This window comes from Phocoena sinus, chromosome 13, assembly GCF_008692025.1.
Source record: "Phocoena sinus isolate mPhoSin1 chromosome 13, mPhoSin1.pri, whole genome shotgun sequence".
NCBI classification, from domain to species: Eukaryota; Metazoa; Chordata; class Mammalia; order Artiodactyla; family Phocoenidae; genus Phocoena; species Phocoena sinus.
The window spans coordinates 11029826-11051193 of record NC_045775.1 but is presented as its reverse complement, the minus strand read 5'-3'; the positions used below and the strand labels follow the sequence as shown (position 1 = coordinate 11051193).

The following is a 21368-nucleotide window of genomic DNA, read 5'->3' as shown; positions in this document are numbered from 1 at the left end:
CTACTGAAGCCCGTGAGCCTAGAGCCCGTGCTCTGCAACAGCAGAAGCCACCGCAGTGAGAAGCCTGTGCACCGCAGCTAAGAGTAGCCCCTGCTCGCCACAAGTAGAGAAAGCCCACACGCAGCAACGAAGACCCAACGCAGCCAAAAATAAATACATTTATTAAAAAAAGAAAGTTGCAATTGGTTATTTTTTACCCACCTGCTTATCTTGAAAAATTTCAAACCCACAGAAAAGTTGCAAAGATTGAAAAATAATGACTATATTTTCTTCCCCTTGATTCACCAATTGTTAACATTCTATCACAATTCTAACATTGTTTTTCTTTCTTTGCCTCTGTATATGTGTGTGTGTGTGTGTGTGTGTGTGTGTGTATTTGCCGAATCATAAGAAAGGCTATGAATTTTAAAAACTCAAATTGAAATTAAAATGTTGCAGCTAAAAACTTTAGGAGATACTGTCTGGTCGATTTCCTGGACAGCTTTTCCTACAGAGCTGCCTTTCATTTCTGTGCAGTCTTATAGAGCACAAATGTTCACAGTATATAGCCAAGCTCATCTATAACATAGTGCTTCTAGAGCACAATGTTTCTGTTTTAGGAATGAGTTTTCGTAATTTTATTATGTATTTGAACTATCAACCACAACTTAGAGCAGTTTTTTCCAAAATGTCCAATGTTATCAACTGCACAGCAAGTTGTTAGGTAAAAGGAATCTAAATCTAATGACTTGGGAAACGCTATGATAATAATCTCTCTGTATCACATCAGTACCTGAATAATTTTAATCTACTGCCACAGTGTTCTGGAATTTGCCCCCATTTGGTTCAGTAGCATTGCATAGTGATTGACAAAGCAGTAACATCGTCCAAGTTCAAATATTGGCTCCACGACTTACTGTGTAACTGTGGACAAGTTATTAAACGTCTCTTTGGTTACTTCCTTATCCACAAACTGGAGATGCTGACAGAATACTTGAGAAAGATAGTGACGATGAAGTGATGTAATTCATGGCACACAGTAAGCTTTCATAATTATTATTATTGACAGTTTTCATTCTTGTTCACTGTATGCAGGTCTTGCATTATTTTCATAACTTCCATCCAGTCTTCATGACTCCAGCTTCTTCCCGTTCTAGCTCATCCTACCTGCTCCCCTCTTGGCACTTGGGTGACAGGGTCAAAAATATCAGCTTCTTATTATGTGAAACTGGCTTGGACGCAAAGCCCAAAATGTACTTTAATTTTCTTTTCTCTTGAATTACACTTAATTTGACCAGTGCAGGCCTCACCGAAAGGGCCTGAGCATGCCCCGGCCTGCACACCTCTCTAAGCGCTAACATGACTGATATTTCACTGCTCAGAAACCCCCCATCATTCCCATTCCACGCCTGGTAAGACCAATGTCCTCAGTAATCATTGCTGCCACTAATTGAAGTTCTTCGTTATGTGCCAGATAATGTATTATGTGCTTTATTATTTCATTTTATGTATTTCATTCTCAACCACTCCACGAGTAAGGGGTTATTATCTATCTACAATTTACAAATAAGACACTGAGGCTCAGAACCGTTACGTGACTTCTTGGTCAGTGTAGTGCTGTCAGGAAGTGGTCATTCTGGGAACTGAATCTGGGCTGATGTCTGCAAAGCCTGTGTTTTCAGAGCTTGAATGTGCGCCACCTTTTCAGCCTGTGTGCGAGCTCCTGGTTATCCAGGTCAGGAGACCTGTCCTCACTTTGCTGTCTCCTCTGATTGACCCCCAGCCATCTGTGCTTTTATTGCTCCCTGAACATGCTATGTCCTTTGAAATCTTGGGACTTTTTTTTTTCCCCCTTGCTCTTCTCTTTATCTGGATTATATTTTCCCACCTTTCCACTTATGTGCCTTCCATTTGCCCTTTGTGATCCGGTTCAGAGGCCACGTCCTCTGTGAAGCCTTCCCTGATTTTACTCTTTCTTCAAAACAACTGTTCACATTTATATTATGTTAATATTTAGAGAATGGTCATTTGTGAAGTCTTTCTGTTTCGTTGTGTTACTAACTCTTTGAAGGCACAGATCATATAATTGTTCATCCCTGATCATCCGGTACAAGCTAGCACTCTGTTGATGCTGATAATAAAATGATGGTGATTATTCGGATGATGGTTGCTGTTTATTAAATCCTTCCTCTGTGCCACATGCAGTTCTGGGTACTTTATTTAAGTTATCTTGGTTGCAAAGACTCCAACAGAGACACTTTCAGGACCTTTGTCTACTTAACTGTAAGACGGGAATGATGACATTCATGATTTTTATTGAGAGTTGTTGGAAAAGATTCATAGGTCCATCGAATTCCAAAATACTACTCTTTGCACTACACAATACTGTCTGTTTGCTTTTCAAGTAGTAGATATCCAGGAAATATTTATAGCATTCTGCTTCCTTTGCACCCCAGTTTTGACATTGCTGATACATATAAAGAGTGGCACTCATAGATAAAACTAACAAATGTCTGTAAATTTAGGAAATGCTTGAACCAGTTGTCCATGGCATTTTGTAACATATTTTATTCCTAAATACAAATAACGAACTTTTTTTTTTAATTTAAATTGCCCTGAAATTGTATTGGCAAGTATATTATAGAATGCACACTGAGAGAAATACTCAGTGGTATTGTAGAGTTTTATTCTCAGAAGTTTTAAAAAAATTTTATGTGGTCTTGTTAGTTCATGGAATTTGGAACTTGATGTAGGTGATTTATTGGTGAAAGCCTAAGGATCTGGTTATAAAAGAATGTATATAAGTCAGTGCTTTAGCCTGGATCTCTAGGGCCTTGTGGAAGTGAGGCTTCTGTATGAGTGACCTCTTGACAGTCATCGGTGGTAGTAATTCATCGACATCATCATCAAATAAGTTGTTTTCCTAAGATGGTCCATTTGGGATTATAAATGAAAAGATTCTAGTACTGGATAGAAAGTTGTACAAATGTCCCCTTCGACAAATTCTTTTAGACCTCCCAGTTCTTTAATAATCACACATTCATATTTTATTTTTAAGGTAGTATCAAATTTGATACTCTAACCCCTTATTTAAATTCTATCACAGAAAAATAGTAGAAAGAACATGGACTTTGGGGTCATACTGCACTAGTATAGTTGTTGTGGGCATACACTATCACTTCCATGAAGTCTGTTTCCTCATCTATAAAATGGAATTTACATGTACAGCATGATGACTATAGTTAACAATATATTATATATTTGGAAGTTACTAAGAGAGATCTTAAAAGTCCTCATCTCAAGAAAAAAAAGTTTGTAACTATATCAGATGATGGATGTTAACTTACTGTGGTAATTATTTTGCAGTATATATACATAAATCATGACGTTGTACACCTTAAACTAATACAACGTTGTATGCCAATTATATCTCAATAAAACTGAAAAAATTTTCAATAAAATATTTACAAAGTAAATATATTTACTTTGTATAGTTATTGTCAACTAGTAATAGTTTATATAAAATTACCTAATGATGCCTGGCACTATTAGTATCATTAGTAGAAATGAACCATACTTTTTTCTTTTTCTTTGAATTCAAAGTTATTAACTAGTTGATGAGATAAGCCATTCATGAAAATTGTATTACAAGAGTTATTTTGTTTGCCAAGACTAAAATAATATTTCAATCAAAGATTTTTTCCAGATGCCTACCTGGTTATCCAAGACTCTAGCACCCTCCTATGTGAACTATTATCAATAGAAACAGTTATCACTGTAAAGCAGTGTTCTATTGAAAACTGTTTGATTTGAAAATCTTTAATTTTGCCCATTGAGCTAGTTGTCAATTCAATTCAATACAAAGAGAGTCTTTATTTATTTATTTATTTATTTATTTTTGCGGTACACGGGCCTCTCACTGTTGTGGCCTCTCCCGTTGCGGAGCACAGGCTCCGGACGCACAGGCTCAGGGGCTGTGGCTCGCGGGCCTAGCCGCTCCGCGGCATTTGGGGATCTTCCTGGGCTGGGGCACAAACCCATGTCCCCTGCATCGGCAGGCAGACTTTTAACCACTGCGCCACCAGGGAAGCCCAAAAAGGGAGTCTTTTAAGCCCTGGGAACTGGATGGGCACTGGGCATACATCTTCATAGAACTTTGAAATAAGCCGTGCTTCTTAATAAACTTTGCTTAAGAAATGGAGTAGCTAAGAACATATTATGTTTATCTGCTTTCTGTAACTCATTTGAATATGATACTGTTTAAAAATCACATGCATTTTACATAGTTTTTAAACACCTAATGTGGTTTGCTTTAAGCCGTTTAAAACCTACATTTTTCCTCGCAGTAGGAAAAAAAATAAAGTCACCCAACAAACAGTTGTTTAGATCAGTCACCACATTTGATTACTGGAATTAGAAACTACTAAGTCTTTTTTTTTTTTCTTTTTAATCTAACCCTTGATTTTGCAGAGAAGAGCTGGTGTCCTCTGAGGACCTGCTGGAGTGGCTGCGGCCTTTCTGTGCTGACGACGCCTGGCCCGTGAGGCCCCGCATTCAAGTGCTGCAGATTCTGGAACAGTCATTTCACCTGACCGAGGAGGATGGCAGGCTCCTTGTGTTCTTTAGAACGGAGGCCATCCTCAAAGCCACTTGGCCCCAGAGACAGGTAAGGGAGCATCTGACTGTTATTTCTTGATTACTTTAAACCACCTTCAGGTGAGTAACCAGCTTGCTCATGCAAACTTCCCAGTGTGTTCGTCAGTCCAACTCTGTAGTCGTTAAATATGTGCAACAGATTTTGTTTTTATTTTTCCGTATGTTTGAATATGCATAGTAGATGATGCCTCAGTCACCTAACATGTGTATCCAATTTTTCTCTTCATAGGGTACAGTCGGGATTTTTCATAGTATCAGTTAATTATGGCAGCTCACCCTTTCCCTGGAGAAATGCAGATCTAAGTGGAAATTCAGCATGCAGTATAGCTATTTCATTTCTTTTATGCTCTGCCCAGGCACTATTATGCCCTCCCTTCTCTTCTGTATACACACAGACAAAATGCAGCAGGCACACGAGATCTTGGTTCCTCCATATCATCCTTCAGGGCTCACTCAGTCCATCACCTCTCTGGACCCTTCCCTGACCATTTCAATCTTAATTCATTGAACCTTGAGGTCCACACATTTGATCTATTATTATCATTATTACTGCTGTTACTACTACTACTAAAAGTTTTGTCTCCCCACTACCTGAAAACGGAGAAACCCTGGAGGATATACCTATCAGTTTTCAAATCCCTCTAAGTATGCTGTGCACACGTTCAGAGCTTAAATGCTTGTTGATTAAGTGGAAAGGCCAATTCCTAAATCGAAATACGGTGGCTGTTGAATTTTGGCTTAGATTCTAAACTGATGCGTCCTGAAAGCGTAGGATCTAAGAGTCAGCACTTAATCAAGTGCTTTAGCTTGCAGAGTAGGCTACAGGCCAATAAAAGTTAGAAAATAAGACTTCCTAGGTTAATCTAGTCTGCAAAAGAGTTTCCTAGAAGTCTGATTCCAACTCAATGTACCTTCTAATTTTAAAGCTTTGCTTTATCATTTCTGTTTGTTTCCTTATTATTTCATTTAAAGAACAATGAACTTCTTTTTAGAAGAGAACCAAATATTAAGGACATCTCGAGGCTCCTCTCAGAGCATCTTTAGAATTACCTCACATATTCTTATTTCCCTCTGTGAGAGAAACAGGTAAATACTGTTATCTGTTCTTCAGAGTTAGGGAATTTGAGATTCAAACAAGATGGACTTATCAAAGATTCTCTAATCTTGCCAAATTGCTGAAATGGATTGTATTAAAAGTCACTAGTATCTGAATAATACTCTCTGAAGCATCATGACCATATCACATTATTTAGTCTCAGCATTTCACTTTGAATTGCATCAAGAGACCACTAACGGGCTTTTTCAGGAGCAGTCTGGGAACACTAATGCAATGGGCTATGGCATATACTCCAGGCCCCTGGCATAGTGAATGCTCGAGGTGTGCTTGTTTTCAGCAGACCCGAAGGTCCCCAAAGCATCTCGGAGGTAAGCTCCAAACTAGGTCACATTATTTTTGCCGTGTGGAACCTTAAGTTCTGACTCATCCTGAAACAAATGAACGCTCTGACTTTTATGCACTTTCCTGACAGAGCCTCCATTTTTCAAGTTCTCAGCCTTTTTCAGTTGCATCTTCCTTGATGCCTCTGTCCTGGCAGGACGATGAGGCCGGCTTCTGTGGTTGGAGCCTCACTTCATGTCAGGTCTGTGCACCGGAAACGTTATGAAGCAATGTGGAAACTGGGAAAAGAGGAAAATATCCATCTTACCTGTTGTGTTGACACATTAGAACATACACTCTGATATTTGGGTCTAAACGCTTCAGAAATAACATAAGTATAACCACTATTTCTTCTTTTGAGTTTTCCTTGATGTTCCAGTTATTCAGAGAACAAGTTGCAGCTTTTAGATAACTTCAGTGACTTCTGGCTATTTCTGAGATTTTAATTTCATCTTAGCTGAACTTGTTCCAAAGACAGTATTTAAGGGAGCTTAGCTTTGTTAAGACTCCTTTTCCATGCACTTTTCTAAGCTGACTTGACCTTAATTTCACTGAATACACACTGTTGTCTCTCATTTGCAAAGTCTGCGTGTTGCTCCTCGTTTGGCCAGTGTTTCCTCTGGTGCTGTGAGCTTTTCAGGCCCCCAACAAACATCTCTCCAGGGTATCTCTTGACTTTAGTAAAAGTCATCTCATGTCTCCTTCGCTTTTTACATTTTCTACCTCCTCCTACTTTCCCTCTGTATAAGAACAATTTCCTGGTCCTTGGAAGCTAATGATCTGAGTTTCTTAAAGTATTTGGTAGTAGAAATAAGGAAACTACCATACATTTAGGTCTTTAATCCATTTTGAGTTTATTTTTGTATAAGTTGTGAGAAAATGTTCTCATTTCATTTTTTTACATGTGGCCGGTAAGGATGTGGAGAAAAGAGAACCCTAGCACACTGTTGGTGGGTGTGTAAACTGGGGCAGCCACTATAGAAAGAAGTAGGGGGGTTCCTCAAAAAATTAAAAATGGAACTACCATATGATCCTGCAGTTCCGCTCCTGGGTGTATATCCAAAAAGAATGAAAATACTAATTCGAAAAGATACATACATGTCAGCGTCCATAACAGCACTGATTACAATAACCAAGATATGGAAGTAGCCTAAGTGTCTGTCAACAGTTGAATGGATAAAGAAAATGTGAGATATATAGATAGACAGATATATATCTCCAGTGGCATATTACTAGGCCGTACAAAAGAATGAAATCTTGCCATTTACAGCATCACAGATGGATCTGGAGGGTATTACGCTGAGTGAAATATTAGGGAGGGTATTACGCTTAGTGAAATATTAGGTTGGCCAAAAAGGTTGACTTTTGGCCTTTTTCTGTAAGATGTAACAAAAAACCTGAATGAACCCAGTAAGTCAGAGAACGACAAACAGTGTATGTTGTCACTTTTGTGTGGAATCTAAAAAAATAAAACAAATGGATATTACAAAACAGAAACAGACTCGTAGGTACAGAGAACAAGCTAATGGCTGCCGGAGGGGAGAGTGGTAGGGAGAGGGCAAGATAAGTGGAGGGGATTAAGAGGTACAAGCTATTAGGTGTGAAACAAATAAGTTACAAGGATGTAATGTACGGCACAGGGAATATAGCCAATATTTTATAATAACTGTATATGGAGTATATCTATAAAAATAGCAAATCATTATGTCATACACTTCAAACTAATACAACACTGCAAGTCAACTATGCTTCAATTAAAAAAAAAATCTACCATAGTGGCTTAATTATGTTATTTGTTTGTAGAGTTCTTCGAAATAAATGAAATCACTGAGTGTCTCCTCCTTCTCCTCCTTTAAAAGTTAAGTTTTCTATGTCAGCCTCGCCTTGCTTATTCAGATCTATTTTGGAGGGCAAGTGAATTTGGTAGGGGAACGCTGCCTTATAAAATAGCTGTTTGCTATTTAGAAAATGAATGCAAAAAATTTGTAGCATCAGAATGGAAGTAGCAACAACCTCTGGAATGCTGTAGAACTATGCCCATAGTTTAAATTTGAGGTGGTCTCCATTACTGTTTTCAAAAAACTGTGTTACCTCTCACTAGACCAGTAGAAAGGTTGGGGCGCTGGTGGACAAATCATATGCATGTGTCTCCATCCTCCCTCCACTGTTGTTTTTGATCTTGGAGAAGATTCTTAAACTGTGAGCCTTGGCTGTTTGGTATGTAAAATGGAGCCTTGAACCAGAGGAGTCAGAGGATGGTTTGCTCACCTCTGTCATTTCTTCGACAGAGGTCGTCTTCATCTCCATATCCCAAACGCCTAGAAGACCCCGAAGTGTTGACTGCACAGGCTCTCATTTTCTTAATTTCTCCCTATCTCCTTCTCCATCCTCAAAGGTAATATTAAGGATAGAGACAGTCTTACAGTGTAAAGAGAAGAATAGGTAATGACATTGCAATGTTCAATTACCAGAAAATGTGGGACTGCTACCTTCACTGAGGCTGGTAATCCTCTTAGGCAGACTTTGCATACATCAAATAGGGACTTAATATTTAATTATCCTCAAGGTGCCCAAAGTAGTGATCCCACTAATCAATGTGTTGCTGGGAAACCAGCCAGCTCCTGCAGAATACGGGCCCTCATTTCTCAACAGCTTGAAAGGCCTTCGTTTCCGTCCCAGAAATGTGCCCCAGCTTGGTGAGCAGCGGGGAGACGGAGCGGGGGGAGGAAGGTAGAGGGGGAGGGGAATGAATGTAATGTGTTAATTCCCTTGGTACAATTTATCTGAGTTTTTCAGGTTTTGTAATTTTCTAGTTAACTTGTACATGAAAAATATGGGTCAAAATACTGATGTTTCCTTAAAAAATTTCATACCCCATCACCTTAATTTTTTTTTCTGTTTTTATGTAAAAAAGAACATGTGGCTTAGAGTTTCATTTCACTTCGTAAAATTTCAGTCTGTCTGAATTTGTGGTTGTAAGTGATCAACAGAAAGAATTAGTTTAAGACAACTTCTAACCTCATTACAAATTCATTTATACATGGAAGGATACATTAGCCCTTCTCGTCAGAGGCCAGCTTGGCTTCATTTGCCAAAACATCAACAAAATACTCACTTCCTTGTCAGACAGAGCTCCGACAAAGATCAGTAGGAAAAGTTAAGTGTGCGAAGCTATATTTAGTTCCTTACAGAAGAATTACTGTTACCTTAAATGTCTTCAGAGCTAAGACTCATTGCCATAAATGATTTTCCTAAATATAGGATAATATTTGATGTTAAAAATATGTGTTCACACGAGTACTTCTCTAATAGCCATGAAATCACAAATTCCTAGAACTAGAAGACACGTTCAAAAGCATCCTTGTTCAGTAGTCACATTTTATAGAGAGGGATGTGGGTGTCCAAAAAGGAAGAAGTTACGTCCTCAGATTTTATCCTAAATGTCACCATTTCCAAAATGACTACATCCACCCAGTCACAACCTATTTTATGAGCATTTTTCTCTTCTAATCACTTACCCCTGTCTGCTAACTTCTTCCCCTCTATCTGTCTGTCTATTTATTATGTGATGTCTTTCTTCTTCCATTAGAATATAAATTCCATGAGAACAGGGATCTTACAGACACTCAGTAAGTATTTGTTGAATAAATGAATATTAAATCTTAAAAAACATGTCCAAGGTCACCTTTAAAGTGGCAAGGCCGAGACTCCTGACGTTCAGTCCGACGTTCTTGCCATGAATGATGATTAGACCATGCTGCTTCCCCCTTACATGCAAATAAAATGATTTGCTCGGAATAATGCAACTGTTTCCTTAGAGAGTGGCCTGGTGCTTTTAGATTGATACTATTTTGTATTAACTTGCCGTATTTTGCCGATGGTGATTTCTGACCAGCTAGTTGCTTCTCATGTGGAAGTAAACAAATCAGAAGCACGTTTGTCCACATATGAGCAAGAGATCAATGTGCCTTTTTTCCTAAAATGATTAAAGTTAAGCGAACATCCGTATTACTAGGTTCTGCAAATGTTTGGAGACCTTGAGAAGGTCCTTCCTTATGAATAATGGGTTCTTCCTTTAAAGATTTCACCCTCTTGTCACTGGCATCACAGGGGGAAGATAAGGAGACTGTGGACTGTGTCTGTCCTAAGTGCACATCACTGCACTTCATCTTTAAAACAGCCTTGCAAAGTAGTTACCATTCGCTGTGTTTTAGATGAGGTCACGTGACCTAGAAGATGAGGTTACATGACCTGCCCAGCTTGTGAGCTATAGAACTGGAGTTCACATCCAGTTCTGTGTGAGCTGGCAGCCTGTGTTCCTTTTGGCCCTGTAGTACTCCTCTTCCTATTTGCCAGCGGAATACATTCAGCAGTAACATTTCGGTAGCATGCTCTGCTGTCCTCTTCTCTTCCCGCTGTCACTTTATGTGGATTGGATGTGATTAAGTGTGAGAAATCAGGAGTTTGATTCAGAGAACAGAAAACATTGCTTCATCTTTTAGCATTTTCCACTCTCTCAATACACAGCATTATATGTGTTAATTGCTGCTCAGTTAAAACATTCTGAAAAATGTGCCTAATAACTGCTGTTTGAACTGTACGCTATGTGAAACATTCATCGAAGATTCTTCAAGCATAGATTATGCACCGTTCCCTCTGCTACTCTCTGGGGTTAGAAAAAGAGACAAAGCAAATGGGAGTAAAGCGTTTGGGCTCTTCACCAGGTAGACCTGCATTCAAATCCCAGTTTCACCACTGACTAGCTCTCCGGACTTGAACTAGTTACTGACCCTCTTACAACCTCAGTTTCCTCATGTGTAAAATGGGAATAATATGTGTGAGGGTTAAATGGAATTGCACATGCAAAGCTCTGACTCCGGTCCAGGTAGATGGACGCTGTTGGTGTGGGGACTCCTATCCGATGGAGAATGTAGATTTGTGAACAGAGAAGCAAATCCTCTAAGTGCTTCGGTGCTGTGGTAAAAGTCTGCACGGTGCGTGGGCTCAGGAGGGCAGGCAGCTCTTCTGTCTGGAGGTGGTGAGGAAGACTGCTCTGAGGAGGGCATCCTTGACCTGAGTTCAGCACAGCTGGGTGTACGGTGTGGAAGCAAGAGCCACCGGGAGATGAAACTGGAGAGAAGCAGGTCGGACGGTGGAGCCGCCCCCGTGTCCTGCTCAGCTTTTACCCCAGTGACCCTAAGGCCTCCCGGAAAATTGGCACCCAAGAAGCAGCGTGATCAGATCCGGGCTTTAGGAGAAGCCCTCTGACCTCTGCGTGAACACGGGACTGGAGGGGCACCAGTTAGGGGACAGAGGCTGTGGTCAAGTTGCCTGACCTTGGCCCTGAACTTTGTATCAGCTTCAAAGATGGAAGAGGATAGAAAAGAGAGCTGAAGGAGTTTCTACCAGTGGACTCGGTGACTGCTTGGGTGCAGGAGATGAGACACGAGTCCAGTGCCTTTCTGATTTCTGCTGAAGTTACCAGGGAGGAAGTGGTGCTCCTTAGCTAGCTAGGAAATACAGAAGAACCCGGTTTTGTGGAGAAAGACACGAAGTTCAGGGCTGTCAGTAGTGTGTTTTAAATCTCAACAGCACTTTTTTGGGGAGTGGGGGTGAAATAGGGAGGCCCTGTTTATCCCCTTCACGCAGGCAGATTGTCCTCATAGCCTTACGTGGGTCTTAGTTCACAGCAACCACCTCCTGGGAAATAAACTTGAGTTTAGTAAATGTCACTGCATGGGGATGGCTTTGACTCCATCACAGGGCACCCTTCCCCAGGGTCTGATCAGCCCAGTTGGCTTTGTTTATAGTGGGACAGTAATATCCAAGTGCCCTTTGCTTAGTAGCAGTCGTGCTCCCAAGGAGCTGCATTGCTATTGTCTCTTCATTCCTCTAATGCATTAGAGGGAAAAGTTGAAGAAAAATAGGGGGAAAGAAGCAGGAAACATACAAGTGTTTGCATACCGGAGGGTGGTGCGGATGTGAGGTAGTTGGACATAAGTTCTCTAATTTTTTTAACTTTTCATTTTGAAAATTTTATATTTAATACCAAAAAAATGATGTCAACTATACAAAGAATTTTACATACTCTTCATGTTGGTTCACCAAATATTACCATCTCAGATGACTACAGCTAACACTGATACAATACCTTATCTTTTTTACCCATCATTCAGATTTTGTCAGTCGGCCCACTAATGGTTTTTTTTTCTGATCCGAGTCCGGTGCAGGTCACACGTTGCACTTAATGCCATGTCTCCTTAGGGTCCCATAATCTGAAATAGTTCCTCATTCTTCCCCCCCCACCCCGCCCCACCTTTTATGACCTTGACATTTTTTAAAAAGCACTGGCCAATTATTTTGTAAAATACCACTAAATTTGACTTTGTCTGAGTTTTGTTCGTGTATTCAAGTTGTGCATTTTTTTTTTTTTCCTGCGGTACGCGGGCCTCTCACTGCTGTGGCCTTTCCCGTTGCGGAACACAGGCTCCAGACGCGCAGGCTCAGCGGCCATGGCTCACGGGCCCAGCCGCTCCGTGGCATGTGGGATCTTCCCGGACCGGGGCGCGAACCCGTGTCCCCTGCATCGGCAGGCGGACTCTCAACCACTGCGCCACCAGGGAAGTCCAAGTTGTGCGTTTTTGGTGAGAATACCACAGAAGTGATTTTGGGTCCTTCCCACTACGTTATCTTAGGAGATATACGGTACTGTTGTGTTCCTTTACTGACAGTGTTCATTTTGATCACTTGATTGAGGTGGTGTCAACCATATTTCTTCTATATAAAATTACCTTTTTTCCCTTTGGCATTAATACGTGTCTTGTGTTGAGGTACTTTGAGATTGTGTAAGCACTGTTTCTCGCCGTACTTTCACCAGCTAATTTTAGCATGCATTGATGACTCTTGCCTGAGTTAATGATCACTGTGGTGTCTCCCAAATGGTATTTTTTAGCATTTGTTCTCCCCCGTATGTATTTATTCATTTATTTATTTATTTACATCACTACAAGCTCAAGGATTCTCATTTTGTTCTGCGGTTGTAATCTATTACTGTCACCATTTTAATGCTTTGCTCAGGTCTTCTCCTGCATCCTTTTGACTTGTGCCCATCCCATCACTTTTTGAACCACAGACGTTCGAGACCCTCTTACACTTTCCCTGTCTGGATCTGGATTCAGTCATTGACTTTAAAGAGCTTGATTTTTTAAATAAAGAGTGACATTTAGGGGGCTTCCCTGGTGGCGCAGTGGTTGAGAGTCCGCCTGCCGATGCAGGGGACACGGGTTCGCGCCCCGGTCCGGGAAGATTCCACATGCCGCGGAGCGGCTGGGCCCATGAGCCATGGCTGCTGAGCCTGTGCGTCCGGAGCCTGTGCTCTGCAATGGGAGAGGCCACAGCAGTGAGAGGCCCGCATACCGCAAAAAAAAAAAAAAAAAAAAAAAAAAAAAAAAAAAAGAGTGACATTTAGAAGCCAGGACTCGGGTGCTAGGTGTACTCATTGATGCAGTGGTATTATAGTTTCTAGATCCTCTTAGGGGACAGAGCACACATATGTCTACATCTATTTTTATGTCTGTCTATATTCATTTTTAAAACCATGAGTTTGTATTGATCCTTCCCATTCCAATCCAGTTCCACACAGTTTAGTCTTCTCTCTTTCCTTATTTGTGAACTCCTTTCTCTGTCAGTGAGAAACTTGACTCTCATTATCCACAATGTATTTATTTATTTGCTTAATCCTAGAGTACATATAAAGTAGTTCTGGAAATTCCAGCCAACTTACTAGCTAGAATGTTTGTGTAGAGCTCTTTTTGTCTTTAGCCTTAGAGTAATAGTACTCAAAAATCTTTTTTCAAGGTTACTTCTCCTTCCCTCTCTCTCTCCCTCCCTCCCCTTCTCTCTCTCTCTTTTTCACGCGTGCGCGCACACACACACACACACACACACACACACACACACACACCACCTCCACTGTGATTTGCTTATTCACTTACAGATAGATGAATTTTATTTCTATTTGTATGGTTTTTGCTGTTCGTGTTTATTTCAATTATGGATCCACTTTCTGAATATGTGAAACATTTACATGGAATGTGAGAGATCATTCTTTGGAGTTTGGCATTCTTCCGTTTTCACTTACGATACTTTGAAGTTTAGACATTCTTGGCCTGTAATCGTGCTGAATGTATGGGTTTTATTTAATTTATTTGTTCTTGTTCTTTTTGTTTTGGAGGATATGTAGGTATTCTATATAGAGAATATATAGGAGGCCACTAAGCTCAATGGCCACCATTTTCTTCTACTACGCATAATTCTCTGGATAACTTCTAACTGTAATAAAAATAGATTCAAAATAAACACTCTGGTCATTACAGCAGAAATCTGTTTTTACTTAAGCTGAGAAGATGCTTCACATACTATCAGTTTTCATGTTTTTTAGAGCCATCTATGAACCAAACATTAGGCTTTGTATGTGTATCTTATCATTCGAACCTCATAATAACCCTTTTTTTTAATAAATAATAAAAACATTTACTAGACGTTATGTTTTCCTACATCCCTACAGGTGGAAGATTTTGTCCATAGAGAAATGGCAATCAGTTGTTTACAGTTGATGTTTACATAGGGATATTAGCATATTTAAAATGTTTTCAGACAAAATGAGCAGAATGTCCTGGTGTAACACAATATGCAAACAACATCACATTTTTAAATTTTTTTTTTTTTTTTCTTTTTCTTTTTTGTGGTACGCGGGCCTCTCACTGTTGTGGGCTCTCCTGTTGAGGAGCACGGGCTCCGGATGCGCAGGCCCAGCGGCCATGGCTCACGGGCCCAGCCGCTCCGCGGCATGTGGGATCTTCCCAGACCAGGGCACGAACACGTGTCCCCTGCATCGGCAGGCGGACTCTCAACCACTGTGCCACCAGGGAAGCCCAACATCACATTTTTAAAAGATGCAGTTACTGGAATAAATTTTAGGATGTGTATTGGATAGATAATTCTGTATTATGCAACATTTGAAATTAGCCATGTTGGCAAAAAAGATGTTTCAGTGTGGACTTCCATGATTCCGGTCAAGGACGAGTCAGTGGTGGAACATGTCATTAAACACAGAACAGTAGAGAAGCTGATTATAAGACAAAGTCATGGATCCATTTTTTTAATGAGGAATTTTGTTGCTTACATAATTATCAAGGCAGCCAAATTAGCATATTTACAAGAAAAAAAGGAAATTTCCTAAATCACAGGAAGATTTTGATGCAGGTCTCCCTGTGATATCACTATGAAACTGATACAAATCATAATAACCCTTTTGATGGAAGTGATCTTATCATTCCATTCAACACATGAGCAAATAGGCTCAGAGTAGGTAAGAAATCTTTATAGTACCTCTGCTAAAACATAGCAGAATGATGTATAATAATGAACTACCAATACTGTGGCTGCCATAGTAGCTCAATGTTAACTCAGTGTTAGATACCTATACAGGCGTGTGTGTATGTATGTATATTGTCCTGTATTATGTTATATATTATATTATATTATTTTCAAAGTACCCTGATAGGTTAGGTATTATTACCTTATTTTTACAAATGAAAACACTAAGGCTTGGTGAGGTGTTTTTACATGGTCACAGAGCTATGAGGTGGCAGGGCCAGTATTCCACCTGAGTCTGAATGATACACTACAGTGAAAGCATTTCCAGCTCCATGAATTATTCTATTAATACTTTATCAACATTAACTAAAAAACAAAGTCTGGCCTTAAAAGATTGGCTTGTATAGCAGTTCTTTAAAGTAAACGTGTATTTATGGAGACTCCTATGGCGTGATTGATTATTTGTCCTAGAGAAAAAATTTGTAAGGCAAATCTTCTCATTTTAAAACAAAGTATTTCCCCCCTCTCATATGTCTCATTTTAAAATGTTTGCATTAAATATTTAGCCATGTGAAAATATGTATTATGTATTGAAGTTACAACAGCACTTATGGAGGGTGATTATGGAATGCTTTATTGTGTAATTTCTATCTTTTGAGATACAATAAATTAAGTAGGCTGTAGAACGTGGCTCATAAGTGTGGTTGCTAGCTTTTTGTGTATGTTTATGTGTTTATGCACCGCACATACAGCCTCAAACATCTGGAAAACCCTTTGGAACTTAATTCTTTCATTGGGTTTCCCCCGATCCCAAGGGCATGTTTGCTGTGCCCTAGGAGAGACTTTTTATGGCAATAGAGAACCGTTTATTCTTGAGGAGTTCACAAATATACAATGATATACAATATCATTTTCCTAATATACCTTAGGAGAGAAGCAGAGGCTAAACGTTTGTGCTCATCACCAGACCTAGAGGCAAAGGTGGGAAATAATTCAATCTCTCATTTCTTTGCTCCTTATCCGTACACCCTCTCTTTGGTAGATATTCTTCCCTCCGCGTGGGCTAGGGAAGGCTGTTTGAACCTTCAGGCTGTTTCAACAACACATTTTGCCTTTATTATAAGCAGTGCAAGATATAGTACTTATGAAATTCTCTCAGTAGCTACATCTATTCTTTAGTTCTCTGCCATAGAAATGGGAAAATCTCCTAGAAGATAGCTATCCTACTTTTAGTATTTAAACTTTAGTCCTATTACCACAATTTTATGTTTTCTATTTAATAAAACTTAAAAATACTCAGAAATGGACATGATCGTAATTTACGTTCTGTTTATATTCTCTTATCTAAGAATAATAATCAGTTACTATAGTTATTAGTAATAATACTGTTTACTGAGTACTTATTGTGTGCCAGATACTGGTCTAAGCACTGCTGAGATTGGTGGGGTAAGTCTAATAGCTTCTGACTAAGTCCAGCAGAAGCTTATGACTTCTTTGTCTTCTAAAAATTTGACTTTCCTTCACCAAAGATCTTGATTAGACCCAGTGGACCCAACAGACAGTGTTGGCCACCAGAAACCTTATAAAAGGAGTAGCTGTAACATAGAAGGGTCTAGTATTGTAGAGATCATTTCTGTTACCTTTTCATATTTCTGTATATCTACTGAAGTAGGGATTTTTGTTTGTTTTGTATTTTGAAGCCCTGTGTACAGAAAGCTCAGCCTGACCTGACTGTGTTCGTGAATGGAGTTGCACAGTGCCTTGGTAACTTTAAATCAGGTGTCATCATATGAGCCTTTTAGAACAGCTCATAAACTCACATTCAGGATAGGAATATGGTGACTAGTGATACTACTATCAGTAATAATCCTCTACATGTTGGTGATTTTTTTCTATTCATAAAGTACTTTCATATGCATTAATACCTTGTTCATGTTTACAGATATCTGAAGATAAGGTAAGCTGCTATCAATGCCTATAGGAAGGTGCCGATTGCAGGAGAGGTGCCTCAGTTTAAGATAGTCATGTTCACTTTCAAGCAGCCTCAGAGAAATTTAAGGTTAAAGCTGTTCTCATCTGAGAATAAGTGACTCAGTCCACTTTTTCAAGGACAGTGACTCTGTGTCTGATAAGGAGGCTGCAGCTGCTTGACAAATTGACTTACCTCAAGGGCTAAAGTCGCCCAATTCAATGAGGAGAGAAGCATCAGTTTCAGAGACAAAAGGGAAAGAAATGTTCTTATGTTTGCGTCACATTCGAATTTTGCCCTTTAAAATCCTGTGATACTTAGTTACTGGTGTCAGTATGGAGTCGTCACCAACTCTGTGGTGCCTGTAAAATAGTGAACATTTTCACCCCCTGCTCACTGGGGAAGGGACAGAAGTGTTAAAACAGATACATGTTCCTTTTGTTTTCACTGGGGAAAAGGACAGGATAAAACAAAGTGTAGGGGAAAAAATAGCAATTTCTCTCAATTTTATTTTTACTGATCTTTGGAAGGCATGCTTAAGAGTCATTTCAAATACTTTAATTGTTGCACAAATAAATGAGACTTTAAAAAGAGATAAAAGTTAACCCGTGATTCCATTATCCTAAAATAGCCATGTTTCTTTGTATTCTTTTTCTGTCCTGCCTAATCTATAGGCATAATTCTTGTTAGAAGAAATCATAGCACACATCCAGCTTTCTGCTTTTTCATATCTAGCGTATTATATAGATGATAATATAAATAATACCCATCATTTATTGTGTGCCTACCATGTGCCAGCCTCTTGCTAGCTATCTTATTTGTATCCTCTTATTTAATGTTCACAACCGTGATATAAATATGAAGGATCTTCATCTTACAAAAGAGGAAATTAAGCCTCAGAAAGGTCCAGTAATGTCTCCAAAATAAACATTTTTCTGTATTACTTTGACTTTACCAACACTGTTTTAAAAGCTGCACATTTAATTGAATTGCCCTTTATTATTTATTTTAGAGTCTCCTTATGGTAGTATGTTATGAAGTATGTTATGAAGTCCTTATGAAGTATGTTGGAGCATTTGATAGCCACCTACAGTTAGTTTTTCCTCTCTTTTAAAATACATTCTGTAGTCATTTCATATTCTGTTTGGACACCGAAGTCATTTCTCTGTACCTCTTATACTTTTATGAAATATATTTAGATACTGGGAATATATATTTCAATACAGACTGCAGTACTTCTCAGAAAAGAGAGAATCTGATTCTTTCATAGGTCCACATTCATGCTCAGCCAGTTGCCTTGTTTTGGGGTATTTTAGGGAATTTTAGTTCCCATGATATTAATATAAATCACATGCTCTCACAATCTCTGTAAGCCCCTGAGATGTGTTTGCTTTAACTTTTATTGTCTCAGAGCAATACTTCTCTTCCTAAATTTTTTTTTTAGATAATTTGTCAGATTTATGACATAGTGATTTTCTTCAACTGAAAGTTGTTTAAATTTTTTTACCATTAATGAGCACTATTACTAGTTGTGATATGAAAATATATTGGGACAAAACCATCTTATAGAAGTATGTAGATAACATCAATATTTTTATTATATTTTTTACCAAAAAATGTATATTGGTCATTTGCTGTGCTTCATGTTCCCTGCTGATCACTAGGATTTTAATTATAGCTGACTTTTTTAACACTAAAAATTTGAAGGCATTTTCATTAAAATTAAAACCAAAACAAGAATGCCCAATATCATTATTAGTTTTCAGCATCCTAGTCAATGTAGCAAGATAAGAAACAGAAATAGGAGCTATAACTTTTTAAAAAGTCAAAATTACCATTATTATAGATTGTATCATCCTAATTTCTGGAAAACCCAAGAAAAATACTGAAAATGACTAGAAGTAATAAGTGGAACTTATTATAAGGGCTGAAATCAATGATAGAAGAATACATAGTATATGTGAAAATAACGCAAGTCACTGGTATAGGGGCTTAGTATATATGGGTCTAATTATAAAGACGTACCTTTTTTTTTTTTTTTTTTTTTTTTTTTTGCGGTACGCGGGCCTCTCACTGTTGTGGCCTCTCCCGTTGCGGAGCACAGGCTCTGGATGCGCAGGCTCAGCGGCCATGGCTCACGGGCCCAGCCGCTCCGCGGCATGTGAGATCTTCCCAGACCGGGGCACGAACCAGCGTCCCCTGCATCGGCAGGCGGACTCTCAACCACTGCGCCACCAGGGAAGCCCGAAAGATGTACCTTTTTTTTTTTTTTTTTTTTGCGGTATGCGGGCCTCTCACAGTTGTGGCCTCTCCCGTTGCGGAGCACTGGCTCCGGACACGCAGGCTCAGCGGCCATGGCTCACGGGCCCAGCCGCTCCACGGCATGTGGGATCTTCCCAGACCGGGGCATGAACCTGTGTCCCCTGCATCGGCAGGCGGACTCTCAACCACAGCGCCACCAGGGAAGCCCGACGTACCTTTTTAAACTTAGTGTGTCATCATTTTCTTAAATAAATTTTACAGTAAATATTACTCTTCAAAAGAAGAAGTATTAACTCTTTGATCATCTAGAAAACCATGTTTAGGAACCTTCCCTTAATACTCTTTTCTAAAGAACAGAATTTGGCATTAAGATAGACTAGTCTTGGACTCTTTCCCAGCAGGATGGGTTGTAAACGTCTCAAAAAACTGCTGAGAGACAATTCTCCATGGATTTCTCACGTTTCTCCAAGTCTTATGAGCAGAGTCACTTTGCTTATCCCTGGATCTTCACGGTTTTCTCTTATGTTTTTTTCCCTAAAGCTTTATAGTTTTATATTTAACATTTAATACATTTAAATCTCTTATCAACTTTGAATAATTTTTGCATTAAGTGTAAGGTTTGGGTTGAGGTTTATTTCCCTTTTTTGCCTAGGGATATCCATTTCCTCCAGCACCATTTGTTGAAAACACTGTCTGGCCTCCAATGAAATGCTTATGCCCTTGGTCGAAAATAAGTTGGGTATATTCGCTGCTGGGTTCTCTATTCTGTTCTTTTGATCTTTGTCTCTATCATTCTACCAATACCACTTATCTTTCTTACTGTAGCTAAATAATAAATCTCAATATCAAGTAGAGGTATTCCTCCCACCTTATTCTTCTTTGTCAAGATAGTTTTAGCTATTCTAGGGAATGTCTTTCCATTTACATTTTATAAAAGCTTGTCTAAATCTACAAAAAACCATTCTGGGATTTTGATAGACATTGTATTAAACCTGTAGATCAGTTTAGAGAGAATTGACATCTTTACTAGGTTGAGTCTTTCCATCCATGAACACAGTGTATCTCTTCATTTATTGATTTCTTTCATCAGCATTTTATACTTTTTTTAGGATATAGATCCTGAACATGTAAATTTTAAAATTTTCTTTGAAGCAATTATAAATGGTATTATGTTTTTATTGTCAGTTTTCACTTGTTCATTGTTAGTATATAGAAATGAGGTTGATTTTTCTGTTTTGATTTTGTCCTGTGCCTTTGCTGACTCATTCATTAGTACTAGGGTTTTTTTTTTTAATAGATCTCTTGAATTTTCTGTGTAGACAACCATGTTATCTGCAAATAGAATTTTATTTTTTTCTTTCTAATATGTATGCCTTTTATTTATTTTTCTTGCCTTATTGCAGTGGCTAGAGCTCCTAGTATGATGCTAAATAAGAGTGGTAGGAGTGGACTTCCTTGTCTTGGAGTATAATGTGGAACTATCACTTCTGTTTGGGCCACTTTACCTTTCTGCTTTTAAATATCATTGCCTTGATTATCAGTTGGTGTTATAATCTTTGCTTTAATCATCAAATAGAATTTAGAAAACTTATATAAAAAAGGATAGTCTATTGTATTTACCCATATTTCTGCTTTTTGTATTCTACATTCTTCCTTCTGAGGTTCCAAAGTTCCTTCTTCTATCAT

The 21368-nt window shown here is 38.9% G+C and overlaps 1 protein-coding gene across 2 annotated transcripts in view; it reads left to right on the top strand.

Annotated features, from left to right (window-relative positions):
- The window catches only part of NBAS (NBAS subunit of NRZ tethering complex), a 365227-nt gene that overhangs the window by 312231 nt on the left and 31628 nt on the right, over window positions 1–21368 (top strand). For both annotated transcript variants that reach the window (XM_032652473.1, XM_032652472.1), the window contains one exon: window positions 4450–4645. In XM_032652473.1, coding sequence (XP_032508364.1) covers window positions 4450–4645 — 196 coding nt within the window. The remainder of the gene's footprint in view (window positions 1–4449; window positions 4646–21368) is intronic.